At 35.4% G+C, this 22,304-nt stretch overlaps 1 protein-coding gene across 1 annotated transcript in view; it reads left to right on the top strand.

Annotated features, from left to right (window-relative positions):
• KNL1 (kinetochore scaffold 1) overlaps positions 1–22,304 on the top strand; it is a 63,722-nt gene that overhangs the window by 20,760 nt on the left and 20,658 nt on the right. Inside the window, 8 exon segments of the mRNA XM_086321863.1 lie at positions 3,817–3,869; positions 4,117–4,150; positions 6,638–6,675; positions 8,879–8,931; positions 9,814–14,895; positions 16,261–16,399; positions 16,800–16,867; positions 17,653–17,751. Coding sequence (XP_086177989.1) covers positions 3,817–3,869; positions 4,117–4,150; positions 6,638–6,675; positions 8,879–8,931; positions 9,814–14,895; positions 16,261–16,399; positions 16,800–16,867; positions 17,653–17,751 — 5,566 coding nt within the window.

Raw genomic sequence — 22,304 nt, 5'->3', positions numbered from 1 at the left:
CCAAACAGTAGGTGTCTTCTGAAATATAAATTTGTTGTTGTTGACTCATAGTAATTGTAATTGTTTTATTGCTGTTTTCTGTTTATCTTTTATCTGTAAGTCAATTAATGCCTTTATGGATAAACATGAGTTGTCAATGTTTTATATGTATTGAATTCCAAGGGTGGGGGGTGGGAGAGACATAAGATTTGGTATTACCGGGGAAGGCTAGCTATTGCCTGCCAGTAGGCTTCCCTTGGTGGTATATTCCTTGGTGAAGTTGCCACTATCTTCCTAAATCCTGAACTTGGTTTTGCAGACTACTATTTTTTTTTCCCCTGTACCAAACTGGGTGGATCTTTTAGAAATGGGCTTGTATTAAAGAGATTCACTAGAGATTTGTTTGTAAATAAGAATGCTACTACTAAATATGGGCTTCCTTGGTGGCTCAGATGGTAAAGAATCTGCCTGCATTACAGGAGACCTGGGTTCAATCCCTGGGTCAGGAATATCCCCTGGAGAAGGGAATGGCTACCCACTCCAGTATTCTTGCCTAGAGAATTCTGTGAATAGAGAAGCCTGGCAGGCTACAGTCCATGGGATTGCAAAGAGTCGGACACGAGTGAGTGACTAACCATTTCTTCACTTCACTACTAAATATATCATGAGAAACAAATGAATCAGAACCCTTATATGAGTACATCAATACATTCCTCAAAGGCATTCTACCTAAGAAAATAAATTATACTGTAAATATGGCTTGCTGATCATGGAATCTGAACTATTAGTTATGAATCTGAACTATTAGTTATAATTCAGAATGTTTAAAGGCACCAGGCTATGAAACCTAATGAATCTACCTCCACAGTAAATATATACACACCTATTATTGAATGTCTTAAAAGATTCTATTTGTACTCTCTGTATACTCCCTGAATAACTGTGGCCTGCTACTGCTGCTGCTGCTAAGTCGCTTCAGTCTTGTCCGACTGTGCGACCCCATAGACAGCAGCCCACCAGGCTCCCCTGTCCCTGGGATTCTCCAGGCAAGAACACTGGAGTGGGTTGCCATTTCCTTCTCCAATGCATGAAAATGAAAAGTCAAAGTGAAGTCGCTCAGTCATGTCCGACTCTTAGCGACCCCATGGACTGCAGCCCACCAGGCTCCTCCATCCATGGGATTTTCCAGGCAAGAGTACTGGAGTAGGGTGCCATTGCCTTCTCCGAACTGTGGCCTAGGTTTGATTTAATAACTCACTTTCTCCACTTTGTTTCAGACTGACTTTTCCTTCACATGTTGTTGCTGCTGCTGTTGTTATTGTTTTGTTGGCTTGCAAAATCTTAGTTCTCTGAGGAGAGATCGGACATGGATAATTTTACTTAATTGCGTGCTAAGTCACTTCAGTTGTGTCCAGCTTTTTGCAACCCTATGGACTATAGCTCACCAGGCTCCCCTGTCCATAGGATTCTTCAGTCAAGAATACTGGAGTGGGTTGCTATGCCCTTCTCCAGGGTATCTTCCTGACTCAGAGATCGAACCCTCATCTTTTAACATCTCCTGAATTGGCAGGGGGGTTCTTTACCACTAGCGCTGAATATTAATGTACAAATTACTATTTCAAGTTTTCTGTTAAGCATTTGTACTGTGTTAGATATTTTTATGTAAATTAACCTTTTTTCTTTTGAGTTACTTCGTTGGGATTATATTCCTCAAAGTAGAATTCCCAGGTTTAAAAGAAGCAGCAGTTACATAGTCATTACATTTTTGTTACTGGTTTTAGTAACTTTAGTAATGTACCTGTTTTTCCTCAGGGTATATTTTAACACTTAATTTTAGCTGATTTGATTGATTTTATTATCTTAGTTATTTTAATTTGGATTTTATTTGTCATTACTATTTTTTCTATATTTTGCTCATTTGTGCTTTTTTTCGTCTCATTTTGAAATGTTTTATTTTTCATTTCCTCATCTACCTAGACAATATTAAAGAAAATATTTTAAAGTTTTTGTGTGATTGAACTCTTTGTTATTAAAGCATGTGTCTTTCTTGGTTCATAAATAATTTTTGCAACAGATTGTACCTTTGAAAGCTTTCCCTATATCATAGATACTGTATAGGTTGAAAAAAAATGAGAGAGCAAGGGATAACATAATTAAGATAAATTTACAGGAAAATGGAGGAAAGAACTATTTTGCCATTTCAGTTAAGTATCTCCATATGTTTGCTAAATATGCTTTAGTAAATATGTTTTATACATTTACAACTTACTATTTGCCTACTTAATGTGTGGTGTTCCAAAATTTGGATCTTATATATAAAATAGATAACTAATAATAACATGCTATATAGCACAAGGAACTCTACTCAGTAATCTATAATGGCCTATATGGGAAAAGAATCTTAAAAAAAAGAAGTAGATATATATATACATTATATTAAAAAAAAGTAGAGAGATATATATATATATACATACACATATATATATATATGATCCACTTTGCTGTGCACCTGAAACTAACACAGCGTTATAAATCAACTATACTTCAGTAAAAATAAAAATTTGGATCTTGAGGCATCTAAATATATTTCGGCATTTTCTTGTTTGTATTTCTTTCATTTTTTTTTTCTCTGACTTTTTACATGTAAATTGGGTTATTCATTGTTAGTTTTCATTGATAACTTTCCTCTTAGTGTATAATAGCAACCTTGTTTAGTTCTAATTCTTTTTTGCTATGAAACATAATGTGTTTAATTACTTCATAGTTATCTTCACTTTTCTGTTGTTTGTCCATAGATAATTTTTTTAAATATTTTTAATTTGTAACTTGCAGGTTGTAGATTGAGTTTAAAATTTTTAAAAATTTAGTCAATAGCCATTTTTAATAGGGTACTTCAACCTGTTTACATTTGTTAAAATCAGTACGCCTATTCTCTCTGTATTATTGGGTAAATTTAACTTTATTGTTGCAGATTTTTAGTTTTATTTTTAAATTTTTATTGGAATATAGTTGATTCACAATGTTGAGGGTTTTGTTTTGTTTTTAAACAAGAATGGGTTTTGTAAATGCTTTTAGAGCAATTATTAAAATAACTGAGTTTTTAGTAGTTTAATCTTTAATATGATAAAATAAATTTTTGGATGTTGTGTTATCTCTGCATTCCTGGGATAAATCCAATTTAATCATAAAATAACTTTGCTAGCGTTAGTTTCGGAGAAGGCAGTGGCACCCCACTCCAGTACTCTTGCCTGGAAAATCCCATGGACGGAGGAGCCTGGTGGGCTGCAGTCCATGGGGTCGCGAAGAGTCAGAAACGACTGAGCGACTTCACTTTCACTTTTTACTTTCATGCATTGGAGAAGGAAATGGCAACCCACTCCAGTGTTCTTGCCTGGAGAATCCCAGGGACAGGGCACCCTGGTGGGCTGCCGTCTATGGGGTCGCACAGAGTCAGACACGACTGAAGCGACTTAGCAGCAGCAGCATTAGTTTGCTAATATTTTGGGTTTTCTGCACTAATATTCATATATGAGATTGGCCTATAGATTTTGTTATGTGGTATTCTTACTTGGTTTTACTACTGAGGTTCTATGAAGTTTTATAAATCAATCAGAAAGCTTTATCTTACTTATCTCAAAACATCATAGTGTTCTAATTAAAACTTGAAGATTTGGGGGAGTTCCCTGGTTGCCTAGGGATTAGGATTCCAGGCTGTCACTTCTGTGGCCTGACTTCAACCCCTGGTGGGCGAACTGAGATCCCACAAGCCATGCAGTTCAGTCAAAAAAAAAAAAAAAAAGCTTGCAGATTTTCAGTAATCTTTATTTTCTTTTCTAGAGTATTCCAGACAGAGTCTCATATGAAAATAGTGAAAAAGTCAGAAATTTCAGGTAAATTTGTTCTGTAACCCCTACTAAATCTGTTTTCTATATGATTATGCTGTGGTTATCTAACCAGATAACTGGTATAACTTAATATCTATCTTATTGCTTAAAAAGTGTAACTTGAGCTGTGAGGGGCAGAAGGTAATGTGCGGCATTAGTATTTTTTTATTGTTGTTAACATCCTTATGTAATTTTTCTAATACTTTATTACTGTATTTTTGAAAAACTTTAATAACCCTTTCTCTATTTATAGAAACAGAAGCAGGAGAAAATGTCCTGTTTATACAGTAAGTAAGAAAAGTGTGATGCAAATTATACTTTAAATGTTGTTTATTCCTATTATTTAAGTGTTTTTAAAGTTAATATTCTTTTTGTTTTTTATTTTAATTCCCTTTTGTGTAATACTTAGGATTAATTCTTAAAACACATTATTTGCATAATAATATGCTGCTATGGCTGTTAAGTATAGCTTATCCTCTTAAGAGGGATGAAACATTCTACTTTCATATGTAAATCTTTAAAATACATTCGCTAGTGGAAAACAATAAATACCAGGTCTTCAGATTTTTTTCACTAAATGTTTTTATTATAATATTAATTCAAAAATTAAATAATCATAGAGCTTGAACAGATGGAAAGATGCTTATCTTCCTCATAAAAGAAATATAACTTAGCCTATATTGAGATATAATGTTTATCTAATCAATTAAGAATCTAGATAAAAAGTCACTCATTGGTAGTAGGTAAATATTATAGAGGGCTTCCCAGGTGGCACTACTGGTAAAGAATCTGCTTGCCAGTGCAGGAGACACAAGAGACTTGAGTTTGATCCCTGGGTTGGGAAGATCCTCTGGAGGATGAAGTGGTACCCCACTTCAGTATTCTTGCCTGTAGAATCCCTGTTGGGCTACAGTCCGTGGAGTCACAAAGAGTCAGACATGACTGAGCATCTGAGCATATACTGTAGAAGACAATTGCCAATGTCATTCCAGATTTTAACTTCACTTGCTCTTTGGCACAGAGATTTCATGTAAGATGCAAAAGATTCTAAAGGTCTATCACTAAGAGGTTGGTTAAATAAATATCAGTTTTTCCATGTAATTGACTAGAGTTGAGCTGGAAGGAAAAGATTCTCTGTATATACTTATACAGAAAAATCTCTAGGTCATATTACTCAGGCTTCTCACAGATAAACACTATTGATAATTTTGGATGTCCTTGGAGAAATTTTATATATATATATATATATATATATATATATATATATGTATGTATGTATATGTATATATATATATATGGAGAAGGCAATGGCAACCCACTCCAGTACTCTTGCCTGGAAAATCCCATGGACGGAGGGGCCTGGTGGGCTGCAGTCCATGGGGTCTCTAGGAGTCGGACACGACTGAGTGACTTCACTTTATTTTTTCACTTTCATGCATTGGAGAAGGCAATGGCAACCCACTCCAGTGTTCTTGCCTGAAGAATCCCAGGGACGGGGGAGCCTGGTGGGCTGCCGTCTATTGGGTCGCACAGAGTTGGACACGACTGAATCGACTTAGCAGCAGCGTATATGTGTGTGTGTATATATATATATATGTATATATATCTAACTACATGTTAATCTTTAGCTTTAAAAAAAAGACAAAAATGGGATCACTTAATGTCTTGTAGCACTTCCCATGTTGTTACATATAGATCTACCTCAGTCTATTATAATATGCTGTATGTTAGCACCAATGTTTAGTCAGCTCCCCATTGATGGACCTTTGGGTTGTTTCATTTTACTTACCTTTTTTTCCTAGAAAATGAGCTGCTTTAAAGATCATTCTTTTCTCAAAAATTAGGGAATTCCCTGATGTTCAATGGTTAGGACTCTGTGCTTCCTAACCACTGCAGGGGGCATGAGTTCAATCCTTTGTTGAGGAGCTAAGATCCTGCAAGCCACAAGGCACAGCCAAAAAAATTTAAGAAAAAAAAAGAAAAGAAAAAGCAAGCAGCATATGTTAAGCATATTTTTATAGTGTTCTTGATATTTAAATTTCTGAAAAAATTTAATGGTAAGTTCCTTTAATTGCCTTGTAATTTTTTCTTCCAGATTAGATGTGGTCAGTTGCTAAGTCATGTCCAATTCTTTGCGTCCCTGTGGACTGTAGCCTGCCAGGCTTCTCTGTCCATAGGCGTTTTCAGGCAAGAATACTGAAGTGGGTTGCAATTTCCTTCTTCAGGGGATCTTCCTGACCCAGGGATCAAACCCACTTCTCCAGGGGTGTCTCCTGCATTGGCAGGCATATTCTTTACCACTGATCTATGTGGCAAGCCCACTTATTAGATGCTGCTGCTAAGTCACTTCAGTCATGTCTGACTCTGTGCGACCCCATAGACGGCAGCCCACCAGGTTCCCCTGTCCCTGGGATTCTTACTAGATGAGTCTTTTTTAAAAGATATCTTTGGGTCGTCCCAGTGCACTAGCCCAGAGGGATGGTATGGGGAGGGAGGAGGGAGGAGGGTTCAGGATGGGGAACACATGTATACCTGTGGCGGATTCATTTTGATATTTGGCAAAACTAATACAATTATGTAAAGTTTAAAAATAAAATAAAATTAGAAAAAAAAAAAAGAGTTGAAATAAAAAATAAATAAATAAATAAAAGATATCTTTGGAGTTTTCTGCCAGTTATCCTGTGAAAACATTTCACCTTCCCTCCTCTTTCAACTGTTGGAATTCTTGGTAATTGTCTGGAGTATAGATTTTTTAATTACTTATTAATTTTTAGGAATAAGAATCCAGAAGATAATTACTGTGAGATAACTGGTGAGTATGATCAGAATACTTTTCTTATTATCATGTGTTTTTCTCTTCATCTAGATTCCTTAAAAAGTAATATTTAAGAGTACCGTGAACAAAAAATATAGAGAAAGTATTGATCTTTACACAAGCTCTTTAAAATTTAACAAACTTACTAATATTTCTCTCAAACCTGCTATTCCTCATTTCTATGTTGAACTCCCATTCACAGTCACTCACTCAAGTCAGGAATTGAGTCGTTTTTAAACTTTTCCTTCTTTCCATATATTCTTTTGGCCCTATTCTCTTTCAGTTCTGTCTTTGAAATATCTTGCCTATCTGTTACTTATTCTCTGTACCTTCTGCCAGTATTTGAATTCAAATCCTCACTTGAATTCTTTTTTGGACTATTGTATTTAGGTTCTTATCCTTCTAATTCATTCTATGTATTTTGAAATCTTATTGTATTACCCTCCATCCTAAAATTGTTCAAAAGACACTATTTTGCTTACAGGATAAAACCCATACTCCTTAGCATAAACTTAGAAAGCCTTTTATAATTTTACTTGTCTTTTTCTCCAACTTTATCTCAGGCCCTTTACAGGCATATTTTGCTCTGGCCCATGAATAACTACTTGCATTTTCCCATATGGTCTTTTTTCTGACTGTGTCCATTTGTAAATGCTGTTTCCTTTACCTAAAGAGATCTTCCTAATCCAATTTGTCTAACAGTCTTCTCATCTTTCACTTAACTTAGGTTTTCCCTTAGCTTAACTTAAGTGCCATTCAAAGTAGCCAGTCCACAACTGTTATAGTCCATAATAAGAAAGGAACTTGCACTATGGTAGTAAGCTACTGTTTAGTTAGTGACTTTTTTTTTCTTAGTAAAGCTTTACTAACGAATTTTACAGTGGCTGCAAGCTCCTTATATTAAATTAATTGATATTAAGCAGTTCACAGACTGACACCATACATTAAGTGGTCCTGGCTTAAATTGAGCCTTCTCTATCAAAACCAAGCAGTTAGTTACTCTGATGTGTGCTCTCAATATACCCTTTTTATTTTTCAGTCTATTGTAGAATTTATCATATTGTATTTTAGGTATTTATTTTTGGCTCTTTTATTAATCTAGAAATTCTTTGAGTCCAGAAACTTTGTCTTGTTTTTTTGTGCTTTGGCATATAGTTGAGTTTTGGGGCATATATATGTTCTGAATCAATATTTGTTAAATAAATGACAAGAATGCAAGCTTGATATGTAAATAAGGCTTTAATAAAAAGCCCATCATCACTTCATTATATTCAGTCAGGGTTGCCATAACTATTGAAAATATTCTAAAGATTTGTCTTAAACCTAAGTATTTTTAGATACATTTCTTGTTTTATTATAGCATCTTCAGTCACTTCCTTGTTTCCAAAGTCCAGTTTGTCCCCAAAACTTTATATTTCAGTTCTAAAGTGTCTTGAATCTAATCTCTTATTTCTGTTCTTACTGTCTGTTGCCCTAACACAAGTTCAACTCTCTACAGTGCTACATCTGAACTATTAGAGTAGCTTCCTCATTGGTTCATCTTCTCTTGAATCTATTTTCTTCTCTTGAATTATTTTTATAAAGTGCACATCTCATCTGGGAACATCTAGATTCCTTAGCATAGAATAAAAGATGCTCAAAATCTTACCCTAACAGGGACTTCCTTGGTGCTCCAGGGGCTAAGACTCCATGTTTGCAATGCAGGAGGCCTATGTTTCATCTCTAGTCAGGAAATCAGGTCCCACATGCTGCAACGAAGATCATGTGTGCCATAACTAAGACCCAGTGTAGCCAAATAAATACATTTTTTTGAATAAAAATGTTACCCTAACATTTCAGTCTTAGCAGTTGGTACTCTTTAGTGTGTAACTTCTACTATCCAGAAAATAAAAATGGAGACTTGAAGGAGGAAAAAAATTAATCCATACTTTCCATCTTTAGAATCCAACCATTAAAAATTTCTACCACATTCTAAAATTTCAGTATGCAGAGAATACAGTAATCACTGATCTGTCTGTTTCTAAAGTGGGACAATTTGAAAGTCTCAGTAAAATTTAATACCTAAGTCTTTACAAAAGACTTAGTAACCGAAAAAACTTAGTAAATACTTGTAACTAATGAAACTCCTATGAATAGAAAAATCAGGCTCTTTGTGATATATACATTTGTCATGACTATAGTTTTTCTTTTTACTCAATAGGAATGAACACATTGCTTTGTGCTCCCATTCAGACCCAGATGCCCCAGAGAGAGGTATGAGTTCATTCAAATGCCTTCATATTTTAATTTTGCTTGATAGTTTAAAACACAAAAAATTTAGTGTTAATGACATGATTTAGAAATTACTTACCAGAATGAACCAACATAGACTGGAAAAGCTACCTACCTTTCCAGTTAACTTGTTGTTCAGTCGCTACATCGTGTCCAACACTTTGCGACCCCATGAACTGCAGCACACCAGGCTTCCCTGTCCTTCACTATCTCCCAATTAACTAAGTATAGTTAAATCACTTCCAGTTTAAATAATACAGAAATATGTTAATTATATCAGAAATTCTCAAACTTTATGAGGCATATGAATAATCTAAGAATTTGGTTAAAATATAGATTCTTATCCCCTAGATCTGGGATAGGTCCTGAACTTCTATACATCTCTCCCAGGTGACAGTAATGCACTGGTCCACAGACCATACTTTGAGTAGCAGTGTTAGACCATGTCTTTACAAGTAAAACCACTGCATTCAAAGAAAACTCAACCCCCAAGAACTTAGAGTGTACTATAATTTAGCCATCATGAGCTTATTCCTTCTAATTTTTTTTTTTACTTAGAATGAGAATGACCTATCTAATATAATTTTCATTTCAGTTACATTTGGTATTGTCAGTCTTTTCATTTTTTAGTTAATGGTTAATTATAATTAACCTTCAAAAACTGCAAGTATTCATAGACTTTAGAAAAACATTTTAATAATAAATTACATGCTACTCACCACACCATTGATTCACACAAACCAATGTATCATGAAACCATCATTTAGGATTGCCTATATAATCTTTCTATATAGCACATGTTATAAAATACCCTTTTAAAAGTTTGCACTTTATTTGATCCCTTACATTTTGCTTTTGCTGTAGATTTCAATGACAGAATACAGCCATGAAAGGAAACATGCAAATGACCAAACAGTCATCTTTTCAGATGAAAACCAGATGGACCTGACAGCAAGTCACACTGTGATGATCACCAAAGGCCTTTTAGATTGTACCAAAAGTGAAAAGTCCACCAAGATAGATACTACATCGTTTCTGGCTAACTTAAAACTCCACACTGAAGATTCAAGAATGAAGAAAGAATTAAATTTTTCCGTAGATCAAAACACTTCTTCAGAAAAGAAGATAAATTTTAATGACTTCATAAAAAGATTGAAAATAGGAAAATCAAATGCTTTTCCTTTTACAGGACCTGATAAAGAAAATTCTGAGATGCCTATTCATTCCAAAGAAGCAAATAAGACCACTTCTGTACATCAAATGCATGTATCTCTTGGTGTAGATGAAAATACCAGGAGTATGACTAGACTCTTTAGAGAACAAGATGATGGAATGAATTTTACCCAGTGTCATACAACCAATATTCAGACTTTTGTTCCCACATCCAGTGAGGCCACCTTAAGGGAATTTAAAGGTGATGATATTACAGTTTATGGCAATGACTTCATGGACTTGACAATTAGCCACACTGTACAGAAGTTACCTTCAGCAGATAATCTGCCTGAAATAGAAAATCAAACTCAGGATGTCATGATGGATGTTTCAACCTGTTATGAAACTAAAGCACTAGAACAGAAGACAGTCTTTAAGGATAAACCGAATGATGCTTTTCAAGACCTTTCCTTAAACCCTGAAGGTAACATACATATGATCAGAAGTCATATTACAGGGACAGAAATTCAAACAGGCACACAGGCTACCAACCAGAATATCAGACCATTGGCCACGATCCCAGAATCTAAATATTCTGGTCCAGTTATGCAAGATGATAAGACATTTTTCTATTCTAGTTGTAATGATGTCATGGAACTGACCAAGTGTCACTCAAGTATGAGAGAGGAGAAAAATTTGGTAAAGCATGACAATAATTATTCTAAAATGTATCCCAATCCAGATGGCAGCTCTCTTCTCGGAGAGAAAACTGTTTATTCAGGAGAAGATAGCATGGACATTACCAAGAGTCACACAGTTAAAATCGATAATCAAATTTTTAAACAAGTTCAGACAAATGTACAGAAAGCAACTGCACCAGTATCTGAAAAAGAAATGATGATCCAAAATCACATAATTGTGTCAGAGAATTGGGACATAAATGTAAATTGTCACTCTGTTCCTCTTGTATCTAAGGAAAGATTACAGCAGAGCCCGGAAAATCCTTTATTTGTTTCATTGACTGACAAAAGGACTGAAATCTTCATGGATGAAGATATGGATTTGACTAAAAGTCACACAGTTAATTTAGGAAGTCAGTTTCCTCTTCCATCTTATGATCTGACATCTGAAAATACCAGTAAATCTCACTCTCACAGCAAAAGCCTTTCAGATGAATGGGAAAAAATGACGAAAGATCATATTGACCTATCCCAACAACAAAACATAATATCTAAGAACATCCCAGCTAATACCTGGGACAAAGAAAAAAGTCAAGTTTTGAAGATTTCACCCTTTCTTGATAAAGATTCTCCTCAGTCACCTGATACTAACCAGGACGTAGCAACAAAACATAATATAGTATACTCTCGTGAAGATCTTGACAAACAGGTACCACTGGGAAATAACAGAAATACAATTTCATGTGAGCAAGCTTTGTTTCCTACTTCAAAGCCATTATTTTCATCAAGAGGATGGCCTGCCATGAGAAATCATAATGTTGTTAACAGTCAAACAGTAAAATCTGTACTAGGCCAGAATTCTAAACTGCCTGAGCCACTAAGGAAATGTTTAGGTAATCCCATTCCTGACTGTTCTGACAAGAAAGTTACTTGTTCAGAGAAGGAAGAAGATATGGATCTAACCAACAGTCACACTGTCATTACTGGATTTGGTCCTTCTGAAGTACTAGAACTAAGTAAGACTAATTTAGAAAACACTAATAGCCAGTTATCAACAGTAAACAGACAGAAAGCTGTAAAAGTTAAAAAATGTAATGAAAGTCCTATAGAAAAAATGGGAGTGTTTATTTCTAATGGTATCATGGATGTGTTGGAAGACAAAAATGTACAGAAATCCGGAATTCTGAATGAAAAACAAGACGTCAAAATTTGTGGAAGAAAAAGTCTTGGCAGGCTAAAAGTTGATAAGACTGTTGTATTTTCAGAGGGAAATGAGAATGATATGGATATCACCAAGAGTTGTACAGTGGAAATAAATCATAGACCTTTACTAGATGAACATGATTCCCATTTGGTGCCTTTGGCAGGAAATTCTAACACTGTTTTGTATGCATGTGGGCAAGATGACATGGAGGTCACCAGAAGTCACACAACTGCAATAGAATGTAAAACTGTCTCACCAGATAAAACAACTACTAGGCCTGTGGACAAAACTGTAGTGTTTGTAGATAATCATGATGAACTAGAAATGACAAAGTCCCATACTGTTTTCATTGACTGCCAAACAAAGGAGAGAACTGTGCTTCCAGATAGACCTGACTTTGAACTATCCAAAAGAAAAAGCCTAGAAAAATCAAAAGTTTCCCCTACTTCTACTGAAGAGAGTGTTTTTTTCCAGCAAAATGTCAAAAGGGATCATTCAGTCGCAAAAGTCAGCCAGCTGACACTACCAGGGAAATGGTCTAATCATGGTCCTTTAGAGAAAGCTGAAGCATTTATAGCTGATAACACGGAAGTGTCTAAATCAACCATTTGGAAAAATGACAGAAATGTACAAAAGCCTATATTGCTGAATGAACCTCTATCAGGCAAAAATCAGAGAAGGAAAAGCCTTAGACTCAAAAATGACACGACCATTGCATTTTCAAAGAATGATAAAAATGATATGGATGTCCTCCAGTGTTGTACAGTGGAAATAAATAACAAAAGTGTCCTGGAAGATAGAGAGGACTCCCATTTGGTGCCTTTGGAAGGAACTTCTAATACTGTTTTGTATACCTGTGGACAGGATGACATGGAGATCACCAGAAGTCACACGACTGCCTTAGAATATAAACCTCTCTCACCAGATAAAATAACCACTAGGACTACAGACAAAACTGTTATGTTTGTAGATAATCACAGTGATCTGGAAGTTACTAAGTCACACACTGTTCTCATTGATTGTCAAGCCACAGAGAAAATACTTCAAGAGTGCCCTGCATTTGGAATAGCAAAAAGAAAAACCTTGGGTGTCTCTTTTCCACAAGATGGTAATTCTATTCAAGAAGTCACTAAAAAACAAGCACTGGCTGTAGAAAACAAAATCGTTCTTCACAGTGAGCAAAAGCATAATGTGATACCCTTTGTTCCTACTAATACATTGTTTGGGGGTCAAGGTGAGACAGATGTCAAATTCCATAGCACTTCTGTGGATGAAGTCATGAAAGTTGTAGGCCAGGCCTATACATTGGAAAAAGCCAAAATTGAAAGCTGTCAGTTAAATAGTACAGATAGAAGAAATGTGGATTTTACAGGTAGTCCTGCAACTGCTATTTGTGGATCTGGTGATAATTATTCCTGTTTACCTAATGTTACTTCCTTTATTGGTAATTTGGAAAAGAATGTCTTGTCCTTACATGATAAAGATGAAGATTTAAAAGCCAGTCATTGCCCAGTGCAAAATGATCTTCCTTATGCAAACAATTCAGCCAGTGATGATGATTTGAAATCTGAGGGACTGTCTCATTCTGTTCCTTGCTTGTTAGAGAAGGAAAAAGTCGTTCAAACCAATACCCAAGGACAGTTACATTGTGCCCCAAAAGTGCTAAAAGATCAAGATCTGATTAAGGAGCCCCCAAGTCTAATATCAAATGAAACTTTAGTATATGGTGAAGATTCAGGGAAGATGGCTAAACTTAACTCAAAGCCAGTGTCTTTTAAGCTTCCAAGGGATCAAGTGGAGCCCTCTGTTGATAAGGCAGAACACAGTTTAAAGACCACCTTTGTTGATGATGTTTCTCAGCATCATCTGTTAACCCAACTACCTCCATTACCTCAACAAGGACAGAATAGTGTCAATAAAGATGAAGCAATATTGTCTAAAGCTGGAAATAATTTAAATATTGTTGGAGGAAATTCCTCTGAACCCACATGTGAAAACAATTCCACAATGCTCTATAATGGGAAACAGTTTACTATGGCCTATAAAAAAGAACCAAAGAAAAATATTCAAACAGCTAAATGTAATACAGCTATAGATTTCCACAATAACTCAGCCTTGACTAAGCAAGTTATTCAAACTCTTATCAATCCTCGAGAAGCGTCAGATCCTGTGATTGCATCCAGTGTTGCAACTTGTAGTAGTGTCAAATCAAATCTGAATAACTTAAATGGAAAAACTGAAGAATTTTTAGATTTCCAACCAGTTCATTTACCACCTTCTCCAGAACAGTTGCTTGAATTAGTAAATAAGGCACACCGTGATATGAGTATAGTGCAAGCTACAGAAGCACATAATGTTAACACAGTGTCTAGCAGTGCTAAAGATGATAAAGATGAAGAAAATAACATTCCACATAATGGAGCTGAAGCCACCTCTGTACCATTAATGACAACTGTAAAAGATAAAATGAGGAGATGTTCTTTGGGAATATTTTTGCCCAGATTGCCAAACAAAAGAAATTGTAGTGTCACTGGTATTGATGATCTGAAGCAGGTTCCAGCAGACACAACTGATTTAAATCACTTAGAAACTCAGCCGGTTTCCAATAAGGATTCAGGCATTGGAATTGTTAGAGCTAAACTGAACTTAAGTCCATCTCAATATATAAATGAGGAAAATCTCCCTATATATCCTGGTGAGATTAATTCCTCAGACTCTATCAGCATAGATACTGAGGAAAAGGCTTTGACTGAGACATACCAAAAAGAGACTTCACCCTCTGAAAATAAAATGGAAGAAACCTGCAATAGCCAAAAAAGAACCTGGGTACAAGATGATGATGATATTCAGAATGAGAAAAAAATCAGAAAAAATGAAATTGTGTTTAGTGATACTGCACAAGATCAGGAGGTAAGCCCTGTCTTGAACTAAGAAATGTTCTTGATTGTCTTCTTTTAAATTATGAGTATTCTTGAATTTTAATTTTAGTGTTAGGTAAGCAGGAATTATTTCCAGTTATAGACCTGGAGAAATATTCCTGTATAAAATCTTAAAGAAATTAATTGACTAGCAGGTAGACTTAAACACAGTTTGAAGTGACAAATGGTCACAAAAAATGAAATGGGAAGTAGAAAAAATTAATATTGATTGTGTAATTCTAAATATTCTGTCACTTCTAGTGATTTGTCATTGTGACTTTGCATATAAAAATCTCTAGGCAGGGTACATGGAGTTTGATAAGTCATCTTCAGTGTTAAAATGTTTGGATAAAAAGATTTATTATGCAGACTGCATAAAGAAAAGATGGACTGAATTTTCTTGACTAATGAAAATATGTAGAAGCTGAGAGTCCATTTCTTTTGAGGATGGGAGAATGCCTAGATCAAACCCAGTACCTCAAAGTGAAGTAAGATTTTATGTTTATTTAAAAACACTGATTTGGATAACTTGGGGAGAATACAGGCTTCCCTGGTGGCTCAGCTGGTAAAGAATCCTCCTGCAATGCAGGAGACTCCACTTCGATTCCTGAGTCAGGAATATTCCCTGGAGGAGGGATAGGCTACCCACTCTAGTATTCATGGGCTTGTCATGTAGACTGAGTTTTGTAAGTGGAGAAATAAAGATTAGAAAGTATAGGTTCATAGAAACAAAGTTTAAATTCTGTTCAGAAGTTTGTAAGTAAGCTTAGAAGATGATTTCAGTTAGATGAAAATGGCAGATAGAAAATGGTTTCAGATAGATGAAAATGACACTTAAGTCTGTAAAGTAAAATAGTTAAAATGGTAAAACCAGGACCATGTGACTTATTTGACTTCAACCAAAGGAGTCTTGGTCATCTGGGGAAGGAAATACTAAAGCCTAGAAATAAATTTTTTCTCTGTACTCCAGACAGGGCTATTTTGTATAGTCAGTATTCTCTTCTGTTTTCTACAGTGTAGTAGCCCTGACCCTGATGTCTAGTAGATGAATAACTGGATAGGTCAACATTTGGTATCTCATAGGATCTGGTTATAACCTGGATACTGCTGAGAAACAATTTTCTCATATAGTATAATACATAATGTTATTTCATTATATTTTTAAATAAAATTACTTTGAACTTCTAAAAGCCTACTAAGCTGCTTGTTACTTATTCTAATTCTTTACTAAAGTATTTTATATAATTACAGATACATTTTATGTTAGAAGTATTTCTCCTGGCATTCAGCATTTAGTCATTATAATTAATAGTGTAATAACTTTACTCTTATGATGTTCCTTTATTGATGATTTCAGATTTCTGATCTCCGTGCTGAAGGAGAGATGGATAAAAATGCTAACAGTGTATTGATAAAAAGCCTGAGCAGAACTCCGTCTAGTTGTAGCAGTTCTCTGGATTCAGTCAAGGTTGATGGGACCTCTCTGGACTTAAGCAGTAAGATTTTAATGAAGGCTAAATAAGAGAAATCATCTGTTACTTGACTAATAATACATGTATTTCAGTTTAGGAGATATTTGAAATTTGTATAAGATTTTTGGGAGTTATAAATAGTTGATAAGTAAAATAATATTTAGTTTATTTTTAATTCTTAGTTTTAACAAATTGAGAAGTGTTATATTACAAGAGTGATTTTCTTAAGAAGCTTAAAATTAGTAGAAAAATAATATGGAGCCCTTAAAACTAATATACTTTACCCTACAAATGACTGTCTTCCCAGAAGGATCCTAGCAGATAGCTTCAAGAGCATGAACCACACATAAACCTGAACAATAATTAAAACTAAGTTTATAGTTTAATTTAACTTGTTCATCACTTGAATTTGCTTTACTTTTAGCACACCTTGGTAGTCAAATAGAATCACAGTTTCTCAGAGATACCGTTTGTGAAGAGAGCTTAAAGGAGGTATGAAAGTATTTCTCATTTTTTAAAATAATTTTATTTATATATTTTTTTGGCTGTGCTGGGTCATCTTTGCTTTGTGCAGGCTTTTTTCTAGTTGTAGCAAGCAGGGGCTACTCTCTGGTTGTGGTGCACGGGCTTCTCACTGTGGCTGTCTCTTGTTGAGGAGCACAAGCTCTAGGATGTGCAGGCTTCCGTAGTTGTGGCACGTGGACTCAGTAGTTGCGGTTTGTGGGCTGTGGAGCACAGGCTCATTAGTTGTGGAACATGGGCTTAGTTGCTTTGCAGCATGTGGGATAGTCTCGGATTGGGGATCGAACCTGTATCTCCTGCATTAGTAGGATTCTTTACCACTGAGCCACAAGGGAAGCCACTATTTCTCAAATGCACCTGATTTCCTCATTTTGTTTTCTCTTGTTTAATTTTTTTGAATTATGAAATATTTCAAATATACAGAAGGCTAGTTCTCTTTTTTTTTTGTTAAGGACAGGACATGTCAATTATGTGGAGTAGAATCACAATTGGAAGGCCTACGTTTTGTTGTTTTTTCCCCCCAATTTTACTATTACTGAATAAACTTAAGAAATAATATTAGATGAAATCTACTTGTGTATAGCCTACATCAGAATAATATTTACACATATGCAAAGTACTTTAAGCAATATAGAAACAAAAGAGGTGGTTCTAGTCAAAATTGCTCATAAAAACAAACTTTGAGCAATGGTCAAAGTTTGAGCAATGGTCAAGTTTTACCTTGAATGGTCATGCAAACTTTTTTTCTTCCTCAGAAACTCAAAGATGGAAGAATAACAATAAAGGAGTTCTTTATACTTCTTCAGGTACACATTCTGATACAGAAACCCAGACAGAGCAATCTTCCAGCCAAAGTAAGTACAATTTCTTGGCAAAATAGTCATCTCAGTTAAAATATATGTTTACTAAACTGTATCGAAGCAAGTGTTTATTAGAAAAACAAAAAAAAGAATCTAAGGAAGCAAATTTTCCTACAGAAAATTTTGCTATAGAAAGTACATTTGGGGTTAGCTTAAAAATTTATTTTTAAAAAATATGACTTTTGAAAAGGTGGAGTTTTTTTTTCATTTCTTGCCATCTGTTTTGTTTTTTATACTTTTTCCTGAACATATGCTTTCCCCTATTATTATAAAAAGCCAAGTATAGCAGAGGTTTTAATAAACATTTTTCAATATAAAAAATATTTAAAATCATAGAATATTTAAATAATGCAACCAAGAAGCTTAGTTTAAAAGATTAATAGAAAACTCATATCATTTACATATAAAATTACATAGTATTTTTTTTAACTTAAGTCTGTTGAACATTTACAAAAATTAGGTATACCCTTGATCACAAAGAAAAACATGAGAAATTGAAAAACGGAGACTTCATAGATATCTGATCTTAATCCAATAAAATTAGAACTATTAAAAACACAAACATCTTGGAAATTAAGAAACATGTTTCTAGATAATTCACATCAAAGAGGAAAGCAAAACTGTTTAGAAAGTAAAGGAGAACAGTCTATGGGATATACAACAGAACATACACTTAGCAGGAAATTAAAAGCCTCAGATCACTGTTATAGAAGAGAATCTAAAACTAAAGGACTTTTTAATACTTTAAGAAATTGGAAAATGAACAATAAAATGACATCTGTAAAAAAGGTAGGAAGACAGAATTCAGGTAAATAGAAAATTAATAAAATAGAAAACAAAAACTAGTAGAAAAGATAACAGATCTAAAAATTGGTACTTTGGGGGAATTCCCTGATAGTCCAGTGGTTAGGATTCTGTGTGCTCTCTGCCAAGGGTTTGGGTTCCACCTCTTGTCAGAGAGCTAAAATGAAGCATTTAGTGCTTCATTTATTAGTGCAATGCAGCTAATAAAATAAAAACTGGTACTTTGAAAACACAATTAAAAAAACTCTTAAAGAGCTTAATTAAGTCAAAGGAAGGCTTCTCCCTGTGATCCAGTATATAAGAATCCCCCTTGCAATGCAATGGACACCGGTTCAATCCCTGGTCTGGGAAGATCCCATGTGCCTCAGGACAACGGAGCCCCTGCGATGCAACTACTCTGCCATGCACTACTCTAGCCAGTACTCTAGAGCCCATGAACCATAACTGCTGAGCCCATGTACTACAGCTACTGAAGCCCATTAACCTTGAGCCTGTGCTTCCCAACAAGAGAAGGAAGCCAGTGCAATGAGAAGCCCATACTCAACATCTAGAGAAAGCCTGTGTGCAGCAGCAAAAACACAACACAGCCAAAAATAAATCTTAAAAAAAAGGGGGGAGAGAGAAAGCTAAAATACATATAATTGAGAAAGACACATCCACAGATTAAAAGAAAGATAAAAAGAATTTTTTTTAATCCTTCAACTGTGATGACAACTTTTAAGACCTAGATGATTTTTTAGAAAAATACCAAATTTACAAAAATACCAAATACAAATTTTGTCATAATACAAAAATTACCAAAATTAACCCAAGAACTGGATAACTCTGATTAACTACCATTGACTATTTGTTTTGGCTACACCACCTGACTTGCAGGATCTTAGTTCCCTGACCAGGGATTGAACTCACACCCTTTGCCATGAAAGTGAGGAGTCCTAACCACTGGACAACCAGGAAATTCCCACCATTGAAATTTTTAGTTTGCAATTTACCATTAAAATTGTCACTAGGACCAGATGACTTCTAACTTTCAAAGAAGAGACCCACACATTTATGACTATTTGGTTTATGACAAAGATGCCCCTGTAGAATAGTGGCCTTTCCTATAAATGGTGTTGAATCAGTTGGCTATCTACAGGAAAAAAAATGAACCTTGATCCATACTTCACATTGTACATTAAAAAAATCAATCCTATACAACACCAAGGCACAAGTGCCAAAATTAAAAATTGGACTTCATCAAAATTTAAAACTTGTGTGCTGCAAATGATACCATCAAGAAAGGGCAAACACAACCCAGAGAACAGGAGAAAACATTTGAAAATCATACAACTTAGCCTTGTATCCAGAATATTTAAAGCACTCTTACAACTCAAAAAAATAACCCAATTGGGGACTTCCCTGGTGGTCCAGTGGCTACAGCTCAGCGCTCCCAACTCAGGGGGCCTGGGTTAAATCCCTGGTCAGGGAACTGAAACCCATGTGCTGCAACTAAGACCCAGTGCAGCCAAATAAATAAAAAGAATTAAAAAAAAAAAAAGATAACCCAATTAAAAATATCAAAGGATCAAAATAGACGTTTCTCCAAAGAAGATATATGAATGGCCAATTAGCAAAATAGTGATAAAGGAAGTACAAATTAAAATAAGTTACCACTTCACACCCACTAGGATGCCTGTAGCCAAAATGACAAAATAACAACTGCTGGCAAGGATGTGAAGAGGCTGGAATTTTCATACATTGCTGGTAGACTTGTAAAATGGTGTAGCCTATTTCCTCAAAAAGTTAAACAGAACTATTATATGATCCACCAATTCCAATTCTAGGTATTTACCTAAGAGAATTGAATATGTACCTCTACACAAAAACTGGTACATGAACATTATTCATAATAGCCAAAAAGTGAACTGATTAGTGGTTACCTGAGGCTAAGGTAGGGGTGGAGGAGGAAGGAATGACAGCTAATGGGTACAAGGTTTCTTTTAGAGGAAAGTGCTCTAAAATTAGCTGGTGATGATGTTGCACAACCTTGTGAATATATTTTATAAATCATTTAATTGCATACTTAGTGAACTATATGGTGTGTAAATTAAATCTCAATAAAGCTGTTTAGAAAGAAATCAATTACAGGAGCATTGATATCTAAAGGTGAAAAGTAAATCAAAGATAGAAAGGAGAAAGATACTCATGCATCTTTTGGGTCCCCAACCTCATTATTCTCATCACCATAGTAGTGTCCCTTCCCTGTAGAATCCCCTTGCCTCAGCTGCAGATGGGAGATAGAAAAGTGTCTAGGTATGTTATGTAGAGTCTTGGGAAATGCAGAAACAGTGCCAGGGGCCAGAGAAAGCAAAGGGGAAGCGTAGGAACAGAAAGGTTGCTGGCAGGGTAGAACAGTGGAGGATATCTGGGAAGCTAATCTTTGAGGGATGAATCAAGGGAATATTAGTATGAATTAGTATGACTCTTGCCCTTTGGTCTTAGGCTTTGTAGAGGTCAGGAAAGGCAGTGTTAGGGAAATGTATCTGGGAAAGAACCATCAAGAGGGTAAGACAAATCAACTATACTTCAGTTAAAAAAAAAAAAAAAAAAGATGGTAAGAAGAGTTCATGCTATCGCGGGAAAGAAATTTAAAAATCCCAAAGTAGGGACTTCCCTGGCAGTCCAGTATTTAAGACTCCATGCTTCCAGTGCAGGAGGCACAAGTTCCATGTCTGGTTGGGGAACTAAGATCACACATGCTATGTGGTGCAGCCAAAAAAAGTATTTAAAAAAAAAAATCCCAAAGTAGAGAAGGGCCAAAGAAATGGGTAATGTATGGGCTGTGGAAAAGGAGGTTCACAACTATGGGCATCTGTTACAGGATTTAGATGACCATGAGTCTCCTCTAGGGTGGAACTGGGGAGGCATTCTTGAGGCAGACAGGGAGATGTATGTTTGGCACCCATGTGTGTGTGCAATTGTAGGAGTTCAGCTGGTAGGACCAGCTAAAGATACTATGTACAGATGCCATATTGCTATATTGTGTAAGAAGAACTAATAACATAGTATTGTAGGTCAGTTATATTTCAAAAACAAACAAACTCATAAAAAATGAGATCAGATTTGTGGTTTACCAATGGGATGAGGAGAGGGGGAATTGGATCAAGGCAGTCAAAAGGTACAAACTTCCAATTATAAGATAAATAAGCACTAGGGATGTAAAGTACAACATGATAAATACAATTAATACAGTAGTATGTTTTATATGAAAGTTGTTAAGAGAGTAAATACTAAGAGTTCTCATCACAAGGAAAATTTTTTTCTATTTCTTCAATTTTGTATCTGTATGAGGTGATCATTTAGTCAGTTCAGTCACTCAGTCATGTCCGACTCTTTGCAACCCAGGGACTGCAGCACACCAGACTTCCCTGTCCATCACCAACTCCTGGAGCTTACTCAAACTCATGTCCATCCAGTTGGTGATGCCATTCAACTATCTCATCCTCTGTCATCCCCTTCTCCTCCTGCCTTCAGTCTTTCACAGCATCAGGGTCTTTTCCAATGAGTCAGTTCTTTGCCTCAGGTGGCCAAAGTATTGGAGTTTCAGCTTCAGCATCAGTCCTTCCAATTAATATTCAGGACTGATTTCCTTTAGGATGGACTGGTTGGATCTGGTTACAGTCCAAGTGATTCTCAAGAGTATTCTCCAACACCATAGTTCAAAAGCATCAATTCTTCTGGTTGCAGCTTTCTTTATAGTC

The sequence above is a fragment of the Bos grunniens genome, chromosome 10 (assembly GCF_055505025.1).
Source record: "Bos grunniens cultivar Pamir isolate PY7600 chromosome 10, Bosgru_T2T1.0, whole genome shotgun sequence".
NCBI classification, from domain to species: Eukaryota; Metazoa; Chordata; class Mammalia; order Artiodactyla; family Bovidae; genus Bos; species Bos grunniens.
This window is presented reverse-complemented; position numbering and strand designations above follow the sequence as displayed.